General features: G+C 43.4%; 2 protein-coding genes across 7 annotated transcripts in view; one reads left to right on the forward strand and one right to left on the reverse strand.

Moving 5' to 3' along the window:
* Nucleotides 1-15,242, reverse strand: part of lrp2a (low density lipoprotein receptor-related protein 2a) — a 65,537-nt gene extending 50,295 nt beyond the window's left edge. For 3 of the 6 annotated variants that reach the window (XM_042065151.1, XM_042065144.1, XM_042065161.1), the window contains exons 1-10: nucleotides 13,758-13,936; nucleotides 5,984-6,091; nucleotides 5,350-5,472; nucleotides 4,950-5,066; nucleotides 4,140-4,250; nucleotides 3,887-4,000; nucleotides 3,474-3,590; nucleotides 1,834-1,977; nucleotides 558-677; nucleotides 186-314 (exon numbers count right to left, since the gene is read on the reverse strand). In XM_042065151.1, coding sequence (XP_041921085.1) covers nucleotides 186-314; nucleotides 558-677; nucleotides 1,834-1,977; nucleotides 3,474-3,590; nucleotides 3,887-4,000; nucleotides 4,140-4,250; nucleotides 4,950-5,066; nucleotides 5,350-5,472; nucleotides 5,984-6,091; nucleotides 13,758-13,827 — 1,153 coding nt within the window. In that variant the 5' untranslated portion in view covers nucleotides 13,828-13,936. Of the gene's footprint in view, nucleotides 1-185; nucleotides 315-557; nucleotides 678-1,833; nucleotides 1,978-3,473; nucleotides 3,591-3,886; nucleotides 4,001-4,139; nucleotides 4,251-4,949; nucleotides 5,067-5,349; nucleotides 5,473-5,983; nucleotides 6,092-13,757; nucleotides 13,950-15,227 lie in introns of those variants that run through there. The other 3 variants (XM_042065179.1, XM_042065135.1, XM_042065171.1) reach the window with 2 other exon arrangements.
* On the forward strand, nucleotides 15,051-17,159 carry zgc:172182 (coiled-coil domain-containing protein 89). The gene is made up of 7 exons (XM_042065212.1): nucleotides 15,051-15,206; nucleotides 15,583-16,055; nucleotides 16,145-16,275; nucleotides 16,361-16,497; nucleotides 16,613-16,689; nucleotides 16,778-16,877; nucleotides 16,997-17,159. Exons 1-7 carry the CDS (start codon nucleotides 15,147-15,149, stop codon nucleotides 17,081-17,083), a joined length of 1,065 nt encoding a protein of 354 aa, XP_041921146.1. The 5' UTR covers nucleotides 15,051-15,146; the 3' UTR covers nucleotides 17,084-17,159.
* The last annotated feature ends 2,386 nt before the right edge of the window (nucleotides 17,160-19,545 follow it).

The raw sequence follows: 19,545 nt of genomic DNA on the forward strand, positions 1-19,545 counted from the left end.
CAGTGGGCAGGGAAAGGAGGGGGGTGGTGGTGGTGGTGGAGGAGGTCTGTTTGTGTAAGCAAGGGGGTGGGGGTGGGGGTGGAGGAGGTGGTGGTGCTGGTGCTGGTGGTGGTCCGGGGGAGTGTGAGTGTTGGCTGCTGAGTGACAGAGTGACAGGCGGGTGGCGGGCGGGCGGGCGGACTCACAGGAGGTGCTGGCTCGACAGTGGCGGTGCTGCTCCAGCACGTAGCCCTCCTGGCAGCTGCAGCGGTGGGTGCCCATCCTGTCCTCACACAGCTGGTCACACACACCCCACATCTTACAATCGTCAAAGTCTGGCACCCAGGAGATGGAGGGAGGGACAGAGAGAGAGAGAGAGAGAGAGAGAGAGAGAAAAAGAGAGACAGTGAGGGAGATACATTTACCCAATATGTTAGAACATATTCATACAAAAAAAGAAAGATCTGCATGCACATACATGCACATACACACACACAGGGGGCCTATAATTAGACAGACAATTCTCCCAGTGTTGTATTTGTAGGTGAAATGGCAGATAGGAGGAGAGGGAGCTTTACCGATGCAGGAGCGGCTGTCGTTGCTGCTGACCACGTATCCGGCGGGGCAGGTGCAGGTGCCCCCCTCGGGGGACTTGTGACAGCGGTGCTCACAGCTCAGAGAGGCGCAACGCCAGATACCTGCAACACACTCACAAGTTAGGGCCATCCAGCACTGCCACTCAACTCACAGGGCAGAGCGCTGTCATTATGTCACTTTATTTCCCTAGAAGGAGCATAGTAGGCTCCATGGTGATGCCATAATAATAGCCTACACAATATTACCATAACAAATGGCAAATCCTTCCTTGTATTCCTATTTGAGGTAAAGGACGTCTAGACAAGTCTGTGAAAATACCTTTAAAAGCCACACTGAGATGTCACCGTTTGTGTCATGTCAAGAAATATGGTAATTAAAGATACACCTGAGAAATGGCAGGTAAGCTATTATGAGCTGCTAAACATAATTTCATGTGGTACAGAGTGACTTCACTTCCACATAGGAGGAGGGGTTGCCCAAAGCAATGGATGCAAAACCTCATATGCCTCATTGACCTCTGGGAGAGACACAGTTACCAGCAAGAGTACATCCCAGAAACTGCAGTCAGAGCCAGGCTTTTGTTGAATAAGGGTTACAACCCTAGGAGCTGTGACCACACTAACTCTGTCTAATATGTCTATTCAGGTTTTGGACTGAAGGAGTTTCGTCCAAAATGGTCTGTGTGTTGTGTGTACTTCGCAAGCAGCTTCAGGCAGAAACGGATATTGAGCTACTGTAAGCTTCAGTACACAAATCATAAATTAGACTTCTCAGTTCTCATCAATCAACCGTATCATAACAACATCCCTTTGCCAAGCCGCCTAAACACATAACCCGATCCACCGAAACACAAGATAAGAAGATAACACAATATCTTATCTTAGAGACCAGGGGGTCCAAGGGACTTTCTAAGGTGATTTTGGTTTGTCATGTGGTAATTTTATCTGCTCTTACTGGTCAGTTGCCCCCATCACCCTTCACTGTTCGACCCAATTGAATGCCTTTTCAAACATAATGCCATACAAATGTTTTACAGTAGTCATGGCAACCACAACCATCGCAGCAATGACAACGACAGTTACTACTCTTCATGTATTTTTCTCACTCTCTTGAATGAAGTGTTATAATGGTTATCCCTGGAGACAACAAAGAATCTGCCTCTCTTGACTTCATATGTGCACTTCTGAATTTCAATAGTTTATGAATAAGAGAGAGAGAGAGAGAGAGAGAACTAGAGAGATGTGAAGTGGTACTGACTGCAGTTGCGTCCGACGGTGCTGTTGGTCTCGTCCTCTCCCCCGGGGCAGTGGGCGGTGCCATCACAAAGCTGCTGGAGGGGGATACACACCCCTGAGGAGGGGCAGGGCCACTCGCCCGGGTAGCACTCCCGAGGGACCGCATCTGGACAGGGAGCAGGGAGCACAGCAGAGCCATCAGAGGGCACAACGCCAGGGAAGACTTCTCTAACCACATGTATACTCTGGGGCCCTGATCTTCATCCCGACAGCCTTGGGACTGCATAGTGCCAGTCAGTCATTAGATTACTTTGATAAGTAATTTGTAAGTATCCTAAATTCACTCAGAATGACTGAAATGCACATTTAAGGTGTTTTCCCATACATTGATAAAGCTTAGTTCTGGACTAAAAAAGGACTGAAGTTCAGTGGAGATTTCTACTGAAAAGAAAAGTAAGTCTACTGCTAGGCTTACTCCATGAACCAGAAACTGTCCGTTAAGGAATAAGTACTACTAAGTGAATTTAAGCATTTGTTGATTAATCAATCGACTGTAGATGATAATATAATCTGAAAGTATCTGGGTGAGTATTGGGTTTGACTGTCATCCTGCAGGCATACAAGCTTTGCCTTTCAAAATCACCCAACAGAGCTCATAGTGAACCAGTGAAGCAGTCAATTATTGTAATCTGTTGTTGTTGACTAATCCACTGTCCAGGAAAAAGGCTGGCAAACCCCCTGCGAAAAGTACCGGGAATTCTGATGAAACATTAGCAGCAAGGCTTATTATCACTCCAATGTCACATCTCAGCTTTCAGCTCTTTGAGAAGAATAGAGAACCCTTGTCACCGAAAGTTCTCGTGAAATCAATGGTTTTGTTTCAGATACTCACATCAATGCCAGTGGATGTGATGAAGGAAAGAGGGCAGTGTGTGTTTGTGGGAGGGGGGGGGGGGGCAGGGCAGGGGGTTAGATGTGTAATAGAATTCACTAAACTATTGTAATCTTGTTTGTAACCAGAAACAATGTGTGACGCCTTCGCATGGAAAAGGCACACACTGTTATCTAGTCCAGGAATGCAGGATGTGACAGTGAAGAGGGCTATGGGCTCCAGTTGTGGCATTGTCTGAGGGGGAAAACAACCCCACTGTCGCTTTAAATCATCGGAGGAAGCCGCTCTGAAAGGGACTCACACAGGGGGTTGAGAGGGTCTTACTTCTCCGTCCTATGAAAACACACACCCTCTCCAGAGCGACATGAGGGAATTCTAAAGCTCTCCGGAGGCCGGAGGGATCCTCTCTCAAAGAGGCACTTGAATAGCGCACTTAAGAGGAGCGCAGGCACGCACTCACACTGGAGACCAGAGCCCATGTCCATGGCTGGGAGAGCTGTGTGTGTGTGTGTGTGTGTGAGTAGCACAGCTACTCTTATTATTTTATCTCTGAGAGGGCTACATTTTATCCCTCTAGATCCCTCACTGAAATTCCTGAGTGCACGTGTGTGTGAAGCAGTGTGGACATTTGCTCTGAGATGTGTGTGTGAGGGATTGTATCTGAGATGTGTGTGTGAGGGATTGTATCTGAGATGTGTGTGTGAGGGATTGTATCTGAGATGTGTGTGTGAGGGATTGTATGATTGAGATTGCAGACGAGTGATCCGTACCACAGCCCACTTCGTCGGCATTGTCCTCACAGTCGTCCTCGCCGTCGCACAGCCACACCTGGTGAATACAGCGACCACTGGGGCAGGTGAAGTAGGACCCTCTACAGGTGGGGTACGCTAAACACAGAGAGACGGCCATGTGAGAGACATATTACACACAGGTAATTAGCTGGACAACACCAGTGGTCATCACACACCATCACACCATCAGAGACTTCACACAACTCCCAAGAATAGCAGAAACTGTCATTGTTTGTAGCAGTGAGGACTTCTCATGTAGGTCACCAGAGACTACAGTGTTTCCAGTGAAGGACAGACTGTGGCTACAGCAGTTAAGGTCAGAAGTAGCTGCATGTGGAAAGCCACATAAGCAGTCTTCCAAAGCTAGTCAGGGAGAGAGTTGGGGCACGTACTGCAGTTCTGTTCGTCGCTCCGATCCCCGCAGTCGTCGTCATGGTCGCAGACATATCGCCGCGGGATACACGCTCCGTTGGCACACTCCAACATGCCACTGCTGCACCGTTGTGCTACGGACAAGGAGAGAAAGAGCACAGAGTGTGGGGTGAGTGGGGGTGGTGACGTGGTCTGGCTCTCAGCCCCAGCAGACTGCACCGGTGAGTGGCGCAGGTCTCCTAGCCTAGTGAGGATGGACCGAAGGACACTCACTGCAGTTGGCCTCGTCTGACCCGTCCCGGCAGTCCAGCGACTGGTCGCAGTGCTGGCTCCGATTGTAGCAGGCACCGTTGGCACAGCTCAGCTCCGTACACTCAGGGTAGTCTACAAGCAACAAGCAGGATAGTACACAATCGGTACAGTAAATTCAGAACCTTTTAAGAGACTGATCATACAGTTTGTAAAAAGTCTCATGAACACATTTCACGTTCTTCGCCATATGCACATCAAAGACAGCATGCTCCACATCATCATAATAAAGTTTGCAAGCATGCAATCAGTGAGTATGCAGGCAGTGTGGTGGGTGGTGGCCCTAATACACAGCCTCAATAATAAACTCCGGCTAGCCCTAATCCACTAAAGAATCCGCTGCAATCAACCTCTGACAACGAGAAGCATTATTATGGCCATTTCTGTCCATCAACGAGCTTCTTAATCTTACAAATGTATTAAAATGCCACAGGGGCTGGGGAGGAGGGGGGCTGGGGAGGAGGGGGGCTGGAGAGGAGGGGGGCTGGAGAAGAGGGGGGCTGGGGGGGGCTACCTGGGTTGGGTGGATGGATGGTGGAGGGCAGGGGACCGGGGTGGCAGTTATAGTGTTGGTGTAGGTATGTGTGTGTGTGTGTGTGTGTGTGTGTGTGTGTGTGTGTGTGTGTGTGTGTGGTGTGTGTGTGTGTGTGTGGTGGGTGTGTGTGTGTGGTGGGTGTGTGAGTGTGGTGTTTGGGTGGTGGGTGTGTGTGTGTGTGTGTGTGTGTGTGTGTGTGTGTGTGTGTGTGTGTGGTGGGTGGTGTTTGGGTTACTCACGGCAGTCCCGCTCATCCTCGCCGTCGTGGCAGTCCAACACGTGGTCACACCTGTACTCCTCGGGCATGCACACCCCACTGGAGCACCTGAAGTGGCCGCTGGTGCATGTCCGTGTAGCTGAGGAGATAGCAAGAAGGCCAGCATCTGTGATCTGTACGGTGTGGGTGTTCCTCCCAACTACAAAGAGGAGCCATTCAGTTTCTACTACCAGGGCGGGTGGGCTGTGTATGACAGGGTCTGTATATCTCCTACCCATCTCCACTTATACTGTTTAACTATCATGTTTCAAATAGTTGAAGGGTAGCATAGCTCTGCAGATAACTGGAGGTTAATGGAGCGGGGGTATTCATTTATGAGGAGTGGGGGGGGGGGTGGGGCGGGGCGGGGCCGGAGTACATACGGCAGTTCTGTCGCTCATCTGAGCCGTCCTCGCAATCCTCCTCATCGTCACACAGCCATAGGCTGGGAATACACTCTTGGTCACTCAAACACCGAAACTGACCCTGCTCACACGTAGCTTCAGCTGAGACATGCAAACAGAAAAACAACTTTCAACAACAGAAAAACAACAATCCAACAACTTTGAAATACTATATCAAATTCTGACCAGTTAAGAGTATTCTGTCTTGATGGAAATAAAAAAAAACTGTTTGTGATAGCAATAACTAGAATAATGTTTGTACATTATCTTAGTTATTGCTGTCACAAGCAGTTTTTCAATATCTAAGCAGTTTTTCAACAATTTGTTACACAATTATCTGAAGTTTGCTAAAATGTCTGTGTCTCCAAGTAGGTGGAGAATTAAATTCAGTTCACACATAAATAGATATAAGGTACGACACGTGTATATATAATATGATATATATACATGTATGTATGTTGGAATACTGTTCACCACTTACTGTTACTTAAACCAATACTGTTAACAGTAGCTTTCAAAAGGAGCATGACGCAGAACAGTAAAGACTATTGTCTTTGTTGACTTGTGTTAATGATCTGTGATTGCTTTGATAACGATGTAGAGATGAACTCACGGCAGCCAGCCTCGTCCGAGTCATCTGTGCAGTCTGACGCCCCGTCACATCGCCAGTCCTGTGGTATGCAGCGTCCTGTCCCACAACGGAACTGTCCCGTCGCACATTCTGCGAGAGAGCACAGTCACACACACATCAGACAAAAGTCCGAATGGGACAAGGTAACACACGTGGACGGTGAAGTCACAAGATGTGAACCGCAGTACACACACTTCCACTTCAGTATCCTGTTTTTTAATCCCTTTTTGATCGACATTAATCTTTTAATTGATCTTCATTCTTTTGTTATTAGGAACACAGAAGTAGGCTAAATAGCGTCTGTGAGTGACGTGGGATAAATAATGTTGCTCTCCTTCTCTGTTCTCTTATCAGTCATCCCTACACATTCTCCGTGCTCTGAGGCTGAGGGGCTGGGGGATCACTGCCATTGATGGAGCACGTCGTTAAGTGGATTGACAGGCCCAGGCCGGAGCTGAGCGTGCCAGCCGTCCACCGGCGGTTACATAACCCCGCCGCGCTCTCATCCCCGGCCCTGCGTTTGATGTTCCCCGCCTGAGTGGCAACCCAACCCCCAGGAGATAAGGCACCGACCGCCCTACCTCTCCGGACGCTCCCCAGGAGATAGACGGGGGCAGCAGGGTTCAGTGGCGGAGCGCTCCGTCAGAACAGCAACATTCCCCCCCGCCTCGACAACACCCCCAACCCTCATCTAAATCCCAACCCCCAACCCCCCCTCTGAATCGGAATGTGTGATTCTGATTGTCTCTCGCTGACACCCTGATTTATGGAGCATGCTGCTCCTTGTCAGAAATGTAATTGGGATAAATAGTGGTACCGGCTGGTACCGTGGCCAAATTCTTTGCAGTAGGGAGATGCAAGGTGGTGGTTGGTGGTGCATGTCTGGGGTTGGTGGTGGTCTAGTAGTGTCTCTCCCTTATCGGCTACCTTTAGACACACACACTAAACTAATCAACGCCTCCCGCCCAACACACACACCTCATCAGAAAATTAGTTGTAAATTCTAGAGCAATTAAATGTTTGTTTTTTTCCTTTTTATTTCTCAATTTAAGTACACAACAAACATGATGGACAGCTTGTCATACACTGTCACAAAAAAAAACGCACAAATGTATGTAGAGTTGTCTAATCAAATGTATGTAGAGTTGTCTAATTAAATGTATGTAGAGTTGCCTAATCAAATGTATGTAGAGTTGTCTAATCAAATGAGCATGCCCAGCAGACAAACTAAATGAAACAGCCAGATTAGAAGAAAATGTATGAACCAGCTATGACAATCTCAGATTGAAAACAAACAGGGCAGAATAAGCAAGTTACAAAAAAAAATACCAAAATTGTTTTGTCACTGGAGTACTGTATCCTGGTGCCCTTCTCTTTCCAATGTTACAGTACCCTTCAAGTAGGCTATTTGGCCATGAAACCAAAATACTGATAAATGGAACCACAAATTGTTAAATGTTGATGTTGCAACCGGATCTACCTCCTGTACCAGGGCTGTTGTAAATCCCTGTTGTACGGGGACCTCATTTCCCATATCCTATCTAAGCATTAGGCTACACTGCAGCTCTACTGATTCAATTATCCATTATAACATATTCTTAAATTCAAAAACATTGAAAAGTTTGAATAATCTAAAAACAATATCCCATCTGTGCATATTTGCAGCATGTTCATGTATATTCCTGTCGTTCATTTCGAAACAACTGTTCAACCAGGCCTGCTGTCGTCAGCACAGAGTGTAGGCTATGAGAAACCGAACTCCACACAACAAACGTGTCTTAAAAGGAGTTAAGGGAACAGCTCTGAATATCAGGGCGGTATGATGTCAGTCTTTGATCTTGAGCTGCTTAAAGCAGTCCACAAAAAAGCCCTTCCAGCATACCCATGGCCGCTGAATGGACCAAATTTAAGGTACTCTAATTAAACAGCCCAATCTCGGATTCCCGGTGCTGCATTGTTTCCACTTGTTTTATTGACATGGCAACCTTTTTTTTTCGCCATAGAGAAAAGGCCAGACATTTTAAGAGCCAGCGCCATGGCCGAGCCAAGAGCGCAAGCAAGCAGGCACACTGCTCTTTGCTTTAGAAAGACAAGCCTGGCTGAGACCAGACAGGAACAAAACGGCCTATCAATGGCCAAAACCTTCACGAGGTCAGAGATGTGGCCAGGCGCTGGACTTAACAGACAAACCGCGGACCGCAGCCAAACATCCCCTCACCCGACGCGAGAGTTTATCATTTTGCGATGTCAGTAATTTATCATTAGCTTTATGTAATGGGCTCCTTTAAGATGGATCATTCCCACTTGGGAGAGTGAGTTGTGGGGTCACTGCCTGCGCTACCGCGCTAAAAGCCTGGTGTGAGGGGGGGACTTCTCATATCATAAGGTCCTGACTCAGATTAATTAGCCCACACCGGGCAGCTACTTTCAAACAACGCTGGCCAAATGCACTCCATATTTAACTCCTTCGGCGGCCAATTGGGAAGTGAACCTCTTTCCTGCTCAGTTTACTAATGATAAAATTGCTCCTCGTGTGGCTCAAAGGCAGCCTTTGTTGGGAGGACATGATCCCGGAGGTTTCAGCATCGTCTGTAAACGCCGAGGTAAGACAAACTGCCCTGTACAGTGCTGGAAAAGCAGGGCACACTCACTGACACGACGGACAAATGAGAGGACTTACCTCTGGACCCTCCGGGGCAACACAAAGATCTCTATGAACCTGGGTGCACCTATACACTAGAGTTAGGACAGAGGTGAACTCCAGTGCAGAGAATAATATAAGGACTTATGTGCAGTTTATAGAGGCTAAATGTGAATTACTTTTTGATCACATTCCTTAAAGAGTGCAAACAAACACTATTGCAGTGGTGCTACTACAGTACAGCAGTTATGGTGATTTTTACTCTAGCTCAACAGGTGGGAAATAGCAAAAGGTGTCAATGCACACAAGTGTACCCAATGCACGGCAAAAGGCTTTCATGTAACATGGACCATATTTATAATCGCTGTCAGCCTATACATTAGGTTAACAGCTTTAACCAACCTTTGCCAAATGGAAACTAATCTGCTGAGACCTTCAAATAAAGCCACTGTTTCCTGACAGTATCGGTTCTGGGAAAGGTGACAGGAGCTCTGAAGTGAGCTTTTTAAACAGTACTATCTTGTGTTAAGCTACTCCTGCACAGCACTGTGCAAACTTAACCATTTACTCAGTCATCTGAGAAGTGTAAGATTGCTTCCCAGGGTTTTTTTTTTTGTTGTTGTCGGCTGCTTGTTTGCTGACATAAATTCAGCACTTTGATCATTATTTTAATCCATTGATCTTGTTCTCCCATACCTTTAGATTCTCAGCACAACATGTCAGCAGTCCTTGTTTTATTATAACCATGTTTTTACCTGCCCTTGGAAAAGACTCAAGACCTTTCAGCATAGGCAAAATTACTATTAAGGTATGCTATGAAATGGATTTGTGTGAGCTGCATGGGATTGCTTTGAAGAATTCAAACAGGTTCTCCTACACCAGTCAAAGAATGACCTTGGTAGAAAACAAGAAAAACAGCATTAAGAACACACTTCCAACTTTAGGGTGGAAGCACCATCAAAGGGTGGTGGTTTTTGGTTTGAAAACACTGTTGTGGTGTCTGACATGTTGAGCTTGACAGCTCTGGTTAGATGCTGTTGATGTGGATGGGTGGTGTGAGTGCATCATGAAAATCATGATGATTTTCTTTCGACATCTAAGGAATTCCTAATTTAGTTTTTATTCATTCTAGCAAAACTTTATTTTATCATGCTCGTGCTCATTGTAGGCCTACTAACCAGAGCCATGGCCCATTAGTTAGTTAGTAGTAGTGTTTTAAAACATTTGATGGAATCCTGCTTGGTTTAAAAATGAATAACAACAATGCTAGCTACAGAGATGGTTTCATTAGCCATTGTGTGGAGAGTGGCCAGTATTATGCAAATAAAGGCTATTCCTCTTGTCCCCCCAGAGAAGGAGTTTGTGCCTCTTATTTAGTTAGACCCTTTGTTTGGTCATGTTTAGTCTAATTTTAGTGCTTTTTCCCTCTCCTCTCCTCTCCGACCATGTCTTTTCTAATTAGCCAACTTAAACCCTCAGCAGGCAAGAGCCTCCGGAAAAAAACTGTCTGTGAAGAAAGATAAGGACGCCCTACCACTGCCACACAAAGAGGAGTAGTGGTGGAATTTTCATTAGAATGAAGTCTCCCAAAGCCTCGGTCCCCACTGTGAAACCACAATAGCACAATGGACAAGCCACTGGGGCAGCAACCTCATAACTGGAGGTGCCAGCACACCAAAGGCCCTATGGAGATGGATGGCAAAACGTAGAATACAGTACAGCTTCCTCCAACAAACAAAAGTGCAGCACAAATAACCCACACTTCTTCATTCCACTTCTGAAACAAGACAAGTGTGTACACACACACACACACACACACATGCACACACACAAGTGCACACACAGACACACAATCTGCAACATCTCTTTTCAAATCACGTGGAGGCCCAGGGAGAGGTACTCCCGCTTTCATCAATACCGCCTTGTTGTGGTGCACCCCTTGCACAGAAGAAGAAGAAGAAAAAACGTCTGGCAGCGTGGAGCGCTGGACCCGTCCACGCTGTCATGGAAAAGTGCTGTGGGGCCGTTTCACATGGAAATCAATGCAACAGAATGCAGTCAATTGCTGAACAACTGACTTTGGCTCTTCCAGCTCACAGACAAAACAGAGAAAGAGCCGCAGACTGACTGAAAAGTTTGGCACTGGTGGAGAAACAGTAGAATGGAGGGAAATATAGAACGATGTACACCCAGGCCTCTCCGATTAAAGCCATTCTCCTTGCTCAGAATGCTACCATTGTTTTTTCCTCAAGCAGTCTGAGTAAGAGTCTTTTACTAAAGTATTTTATTTCATTAATTTCATAGATGTAACAAAATAAAAACACCAAACCTACAGATTGGTACTAACAGACCGTTGTTAGGCTACAATGTGGTTGTCCAGCCACTCTGCAGGTTTTACTACTGCAGTCTGCATACCAAAGACAACACAGCTGAGGCATTTTATGCCTTTGTCTGCATGACAGAGAAGGCTAATACCAATGCTAAGGGTGCTGTTTACAGTGAGAGGATTAGGAGACCTCATTTCTGCCAACTGCGTTAACTTCTGTTCCTATTTCTAATACTGCGCTACTGTTGCTCAAGGATTTACACCGGAAAGGATGGTGTGAGGTTTTAGAAGCACGTGTAGGAAAGCAAGGTTTTTTTCCCCCATCAGTTATGGGAAACCTTTGTGATGCTGCCCTGACTGAAATATACTTGAAACAAGTAATCAACACCATTTAAAGTGACCCTGTTTCATACATTTTAGCAATACGTAGTCCACTTTTACATTTTAATTGGAGGAGTGACAGTTGTTGACGGTATGATTCCTGTTCTTTCATCGCTAATGAAGAGGTCAACAGTCAATGAGTTCCAACAATTCCAACAATACCTCCATACAAGTGACACCCTGACTAGATACTTAGTCCTTGCAACAGTACCCTAATAAGAGGTCCACTGCCACCTGCTCGACGTGTGGGCTAGGCCTACACCATCAGACATCTTACACCTGCTTCTCCTGAAGAGATGAAGGAGAACTAAGTCTAGTCTAAATGCTTGAAGTATCCTCTCTGGGGTCACTGAACTAACACATTTACCTGACAATCCGGGTTCAGTTTCGGCAATAAGTTTTCTGGGCTACGCAGTATCACTGGATGCCCTAAATATACAAAGGGCTAACTTCAGGGCAAGTTACTCATATGTAGTGTTAGGAGCTAATGATTGCAATTTGTCACAATCTTAGTCCAGAAAACATGCTCCAAACACCAAAAATCAGCAAATTTGTTTGGGATCGTCAGCAAACCATTACAGAGATTACAGATCATTTAAGGACAGTTCAGCAGCGTAAGCAGTTCCATGGCTTGTAATTTATTACATATTAACGACCAGTGACACAGTGTCTAATTTACAATCACAAAATAGTGCCAACACAGGCATTCTTAAGGCCTAGAGTGTGTTTTCAGACACAGTGTGTGCGGTATTCGATCACACATTAAATATCAACAAGTTGAGGTTCAGTGCCTCCCTTAAACCTGGTGTGGGGCGGCGGAGGGGAGCCCACTCTCCTCTCTCAGGACTGCGGAGAATCCTGAGGAAATGAGGCTCAGTGGATTAGAGAAAGTAACCTGTCCTCCTGCATCAAGGCTCTTTTGGTCATTTCCTCTCAAACACATGCTGAATAAATCTGGATTAAATCAACCATTCCAACTGGCTCACATTTCTGAGGAGATCAACAAGTACCACTTCGCTCAGGTCCGACACACACACAGCCAAACATATAGACTTCAGTTCTTTCCAGGGGCGGCACTCTGAAACTAGGCCTATACATTCAGGCATACAAGCCCTCAGAAAATGCATCTTTGGCTACTTTTTTCTGTGACGAAAATCTGACATTTTACACTTAAGACTATAAAGTCAAACAAAATACACTTATCATAAGAAGAGGAAATTATTTACTCTGAGATGCTAAACAGAGTGGCAATTGTTACTGGTCATTTTTCTCTGTCATGATGACATGATTCTTTGTACTGCCTATTGGGCTGATCATCTGACAGTTTATCAGAATCAGCTACAAATGTCACAAACCCCTCCTTGGTAAAATGCATGCAAACGGTTGAAAAAGTGTTGAAACCTACTCGTTAGAAACATTTGTTCCTAGGGCAGTAATAGTGGCTTTCAGCGGCAGCTGCAGCGTAATTAGTTGCTTGATTCACACTAAGGAGCTTACATACTAAGGGTTGAGCAAAAAGAAAGCAGATTACAATTTGAGAAGCTCGCTAGGTCTAGCAACACAACCTCTATTTGCACCCGCAGTGTAGCCTGAGAATGTCAAATAAACACGTTTGTTTTGTATCGAAGCTTGAAATGATGTACACAACCAATAGGATATCATCATTTCAGCAGGCTTGCTTGGGTATTGAAGCGCAGTTGTACAAACCGAGATTTCTACCAGTAGCTCAGAATCCGAAGATTGTCTGCTGGTCACATGCTCGCCTCTGTTACCTAGCAACGGCAAAGCTCAGGCAAAAGTTCCTCAAGAGAACTTCAAATCTGTCTGAGGGGAGGCTTTGTGTTCAAGATTAAATAACATTTCTCAGTTGTATCTGGTGATCGTTACGCTAAATAACATTCGCAATATTGAAGCATGCGACATTTGTGTTAGGTGCCTCGACTAGATGTGTTTTTCCGTTTGCGACACCAATTAAGTGAAGCCCAACTAAATTAGCCGGATCCATACTGACGCAGTGGCTGGACCTAGCCATGTAAAGTGTTATGTTAGCTAATTGACTACGCAGGTCTACATAAAATGTCCAAACTGGCTAAAGAAACTTAAAGAAATATTTCTAAACAATTACACAACCTTATCATTTTGCCACAATTACACAATAAAAAATGAGCAAAATGAGTCCGTTAGCTGGTTGACATTACCACATAGAAAAACCTCAAGTCAGATTTGCTAACGGATTCAACGTTAGTGTGTTTGCCTTCATCTCACGCGGTAAGAAGGCAAAAGACTCGCAAGGTTAAAAATTCGCATTTCCATTGTTAATGGCACAATGTTTTGTCTGTGTTACAAGCAATCAAAATAAAATAAAATCTCAATCAAAAGGTAGGCCTACTAAACAAATTAAGACTTACCTTGTGCGTGACTTGAAAGTGAACATAAAAAAAGTACAACTACAAGTTTGGCGAGCAGTGCTCTCCACATTCTGATGCACGGTCCCCGCTGGTCTGGCCAGCTCCTCGTGAAGCCGGGCAGATGGAGGTGCACTTGGGACTAGGATGCTGTTGCTTGCCTCTCTCTCACTTGTCCCTAGCTGATGAAAAAGGGCGGATTCAGCTTAGACATGACGCTCCCCCACTCCGGCCCACTGGATCAAATCCTTTAACCGTGGCGCCCAGGAATCTGCATAAATCCACTGACCAAGAGCAAGTCAGCGACCAGCACCAGTGGGCTGTCCCGTCAGAGTTATGTTTTCCTAAATTGAGTGCGTGTATTTAGCCATCAGCATGTTATGCTATAGGCCTGTGGTACAAAAAAAAAAAACAGCTACAGGTCAACTTGAATTTAAATTGGACTGAGGTCTGTTAAATGTTAAATGTAGAGGTGAAAAAGTTGTGTCACTTGTTAGGTAACATGTTGGGCATGGTAGCCCATTTGGTTAATTTGTTGAATAAAGTATGATCGACTATAAATGCACAGTTACCTAACAAGGCGTGAGCCATACAACTTGAGAATTAAAATGGCAACATTAGGAATTTCCTGTAATATAATGGGCAATAACAGATTTCAACTACGATCCAAAATGTATAGTTCGGCCGTCTACACCTGCATTTGCAGAATTTTCCAGGATTAGGCTAAACCATGAATCAGTGTTATCATAGGCTATCTTGTTTTATAGCTGGCCATAGTACATGTTAATTAAAGACTGTTTTATTTAAGGCTATTACTGACATGGAAAATACTGTGCCACACCAACAAGCATGCGTAGATGAAGACAGTCTCTGTAAACGCGCACCAAGTCACGTTGAAATAGACAAGCGTTGATTGTGATATTAATTGAAGCACAATTGCGCCATCTCGCGGCCATACAAGTGTGAGACCAAATCGATATCAAGTACACCGATGGGCAAGGGCCAACAAAATATGGGGCACAATTCATTAGGCACAATATTAGCCTAATCAGTCTCAAATCTGATTAAGGCCAGCATTCCAAGACTAATAAAGCAAACATTAAAGTGACAGAACACACCAAACGCATTATTATTCGCTCTGCAAAAAAAACGGTATGATAGGGAGTGTTATTTCCTAAAACAAGACACTGTAGCCTAATATGCATTCAAGCTTCGGCGGTCTTTGAAAGGAAAATATCATGTAGCAGACATAAGGGCGGGGTATCGCTCGTGTGCATGCTTGTTACCAGTGGCAACCAGGGAAACTTTGTGACAGCTCCCACTTGGATAATATCAGTACTGCACACTGATTTCCCTCTCATTTTCTTCCTCCTTGCAAAGACGGTACGCACAATGGCATCGCCCCAGAAACACCCAAAAGACCTCAAGATAATGATCACGGACACAAAGCAGGTAAGTTAGAAATAACGTTACCAAATAATCTTGCAAAATCCTCGTCAACATCACCCTGAATGTCGAGGCTCGGTATATCTAACTACCATAGCAATCATGGCTAATGTTCAAGCCGTCAGGTGGCAAACAGACTAGCCATCTGGCTAATGACAGTGAATGTCATTCTAAATGACAACAATAGTTCGCTGAGCTATCAATATCATATGAATTAGACATGATTTAATATGGGTTAATATGGTTGTTACATCAGCTGTTGCTTTAGCCTCTTACTCCAAGTAATCATAGCGGTTATGTCGTGTTGATTAAATTATAACCACTGATCTCTTTTTAAAATGTTATTTTAGTGAATAAACATTCTGTCTTGAAATATTTATAGGACATGGATGATGTGTACAAGGCATTGGAAAAACTCCGCAGTTTGTCCCAAGAGGATCGAGCAGAAACAGGCATGCTGCGATCAAGAATAGACGAGCAATCCAATTTGATTTGCATCTTGAAACAAAGAGCTGATGAGATGCTGCTCCGGTGTCAAGCTTTAGACAAAATCAACGCTGAACTTGAGACCTTACGTGGTGCCGTACAAGCTGAACTTGACAATGAAAAGAAGCGGTCTTCGCTGCTAGAGCAGAGGTTCATGCACCTGGCCGCAAACCACCAAGAACTGATCAAATTTAAAGACGAGTACAAACGACAGAATGCTGTGTTAACCGAAGAAAACAAACGTCTTCGGGAGGAAAACGAAACGCTGTTTTGTAAAGAACTGCAAGAGAAAGAGTTAATAATTTTGTCATTAACCAAGGAATTAAAGGATCTTGCTCAGCAACACATGCGATTAGAGGCCGAATACCAGTGAGTAGGCAAGGCTATTTAATTTCATGTATATATTTCTAATGATATGACAATTGTTATTTTTCAAGTACTCTTCTTTGTGTAAACAGGGAAAAAACAGCTGTGTTCCAAGGGAAGTTAAAGGAACTTATGAATCAACATCAGACCAAGGAAGCAGTTTTGCAACATGAATTACAGGACACTCAAGATCAATTGAAGAATGCAGTTGACATGTGTGCAGGTGACTTTTTACATTTTTACTTTTTACTAATACATATGCTCATGTTATGAGTTTCATGCTTAGAATTGTTTTGGTCTATTTCCAGAACTGGACCTTAGATTGAAACTTTCACAAGACAGTAACAACTTACATGAAGTTAAAGTGCAGAAGAAAATTGAAGCTTTAACTAAGGAGAAAGAAGAGCTTTTGGATTTGTCCATGCAGAGAGGAAACATTATACAGGTAATCTGCTATGGGCAAAATCTTTGACAGAGGCAAACTGATATGTTAAAAAAAAAATACATGCAATCTACAGTTTGTTATCTTTATCAACTTATGATGCCTTTGTTGATTGCAGAACAGACAAGTTGAGATACTGGAGCTGGAAAAAAAATGTTTGCAAGCTGAAAATGCCAGGATTGCGGCAGAAGACCGGTATGAAGTAGATTCATAAGGTGTATTTTGTGCAACGCTACTGTTACCATTACTGGACATACATGTGGATTGTCCTGTGACTCTGTAGGTTTGCGACAGAAGTGTCGTCAGTAAATGCAAATCTGAAAGTGAAGGAACTTCAGCTTGCCCTTGACGCTGCTGAGAAGGCATATGGCGATATCAAGAAGGTCTGTTGATGGAAAAACAAAAAATGAATGGCAACTATAACACTGTATTTTTTATATTTTACCACCATTTCTGAGCATTGTGTCTTTACCCATTTAAACATGTGAAATCCTCTTCCCAGGATTTTGAAGCGTATAAAAAGCACAGCTTTGATCTACTTGCAAAGGAGAGGGAGCTAAATGCCAAGCTACGCCATGTGATTGGTTGAGGGCTCCATCCCATCACTCATCAACATTATACATCAGTATGTTCCTTTGTTTTCCCATTAAAATCGGCATTGTATATCTTCATCTTTTTATTGCAAATAATTACATTAGGCTGAGGTTTTTCAAACCATGATTGGTTTAGTCACTTCATCGCTTTTATTCTGGCAGACAAGTTGTAATTAGTATGTTCCAAAACCCCATAATAAATTTCACAAGGTTATAAAGGCTTAGGAATGTTTTAAAACAAAGCAGGTAAAGACTATGGCATCATAGGATTTTAATAGGGGACTATAACAGTGCTTGTAATGACACAGAGCTGTTACAGGTCCACAGTTCTCACTGTCTTAAATAGTTTTCCAGCCCTATTGACAAGAGTTATGGCACAGGCAGTAAACATACACAGACAAAGCATATTTGAAAGTGAATTTGTATACTTAAAGTGTACTTAAGTCATTCCCAGACCAAATTAATCATCAATCTTGTAACGGAGTCATCTTGTTGAAACTTCTATTTGTATGCAGTTGTACTAATCTCTCTATTTTCCGGAGTAATAATGTTTGTGCTTGTAGTATGTTGTCCTTTTAAAGTCTTATTGTGTTTTCACTGGCTAAAGAAGTAATATGTGTATTTAAACAACAACAAAAAACATGATGAGTACAAGAGCCATGCTACTGTTGATTCTTCAACTTAAAGTTTCAAAGTTTCTGATTACAATACATTTTCAACAGTGCATACATTTGCATCTCATAAGACCTTAGACTGTTAATCATATTAGCCTAATTGTGCTTTACTTTGTCCAGTAAAAGTACAATTTACAATTTATTACTAAATGTACAAGTAGGCGTATATGATTTTACAACATTATGTTTTATTCTTTGTGAGAAAGAGCACAATATGATGTTTTCTTTGGACATATTAGTATTCCTAAAATAAAAGTGAATCAGTGTAACATCCTGGTTATTTGAAGAGCCTGACGGTGTTTGTCCACATGAGGGCACTGCAGTATAAACCAAATAAAGTAGTAGCTGGCTCTGATGCTGACACATTCTACAAAATCTTTTGTGGATTAAGCCCGTCATGATCTATAAACAGTTTTTTTTTATATATATAATGCCTTATATTAAGACCAGTAACACTGTTCATTAAAACATGTGCTAATTATTTCTGAACAGAGTTTGTATGAATTATTATTCCTTTAAATCTCATTTAATATAATTACAAAAGAAACCATTTCCACCATTCATGTGAAAGATATGTTACTGAAATGCTACTGGCATAACAAACTTTCAGATGATTTCTGAAACGCTTGTTAAAAATGACTTATTTAACCATTTATTTGAACACACTTTGGACCAGATCTGTCATCAATCAACAAATGTACTTTTTATGAGTGACTGCCAGTCAGTCAAAATAATTTTATAGCCTTTCATTACAAATTGTGTCATGAGGCCAGTCTTGTTTATTGAAGCCAACCTGTGTCAGAGCATGCATGCAAATGTATTTGGGTAGTTAACATTCCACTAACCACGTGTGTTAACCAGATACCTCACTGAAGAGGTGCCTCAAACCACTTGAGGTGTTCTTGCAGATATGCATTACTAGAAAATTATAGTTTTCGTTGCTGTACCCAAGGAAGTGGATCTTTTGATCTAGACAGACAATAATCTATCCATTTGCCTTTGGGACAGACCCAGACATCATAATATGATGCTGACAAAGGTTTAAAATGATACATATATTTCGGAAATGTTTAATTTGTTTTGGAAACGTCCACCCTCTTGAGGTGACTGGAAAGCTTAAACATCACAGAAAGAATTGTAGGTCATGGTATTGCAGATTGGATGATGTTATTTTGACGAGTTACATTTGGAGGAGCCTTCACTTTTTTCTGAACCCAAGTCATTCTCCAATCCTCCTGATGATAACAACATTCTATCAGAGGATCACTGGGTAGACCTCTACAATAGAATGTTGTACCCGAACTCAAACTCAAACTCTGGAAAATATGAAGTTCAGAACTTTCAAGACTTGTCTGTGTATGGCTCAACTCTGTTGCTGGGACTTGGAGTTTTGTACATCTTAATGAATAGTGACAGCTGAAAATATGTCAAATGTAACATATAGTAATAGTTTAACATACTCAATGTGAAACTGTAAACTCACCATTTATTAGTAGGGCAAAGGTACCTCATTTATTGGTGGCTACAATAAGGCAAAATTGTATGCCATTTGTCTTGTCTGGAGTGCTGTGCTGTTCTTAATAAGCATAATACTTCATAATACCCTCTCCAATTGCTAGAGTGCCATTATTTAGAGTTAAAGCTACAAAAACTTAACCTTTTGGTGTTAAAAGTTCTGCATAACACTGGGTGGCACTTGTCTAGGCTCGAAGTGTGGTCCGGGGACCACTGGTGGTCCGCAAGCTATCCCAAGTGGTCCGCGAGCAGACGTGGTAAAAATATAA

Source organism: Alosa sapidissima, chromosome 2, assembly GCF_018492685.1.
Source record: "Alosa sapidissima isolate fAloSap1 chromosome 2, fAloSap1.pri, whole genome shotgun sequence".
NCBI lineage: Eukaryota > Metazoa > Chordata > Actinopteri > Clupeiformes > Clupeidae > Alosa > Alosa sapidissima.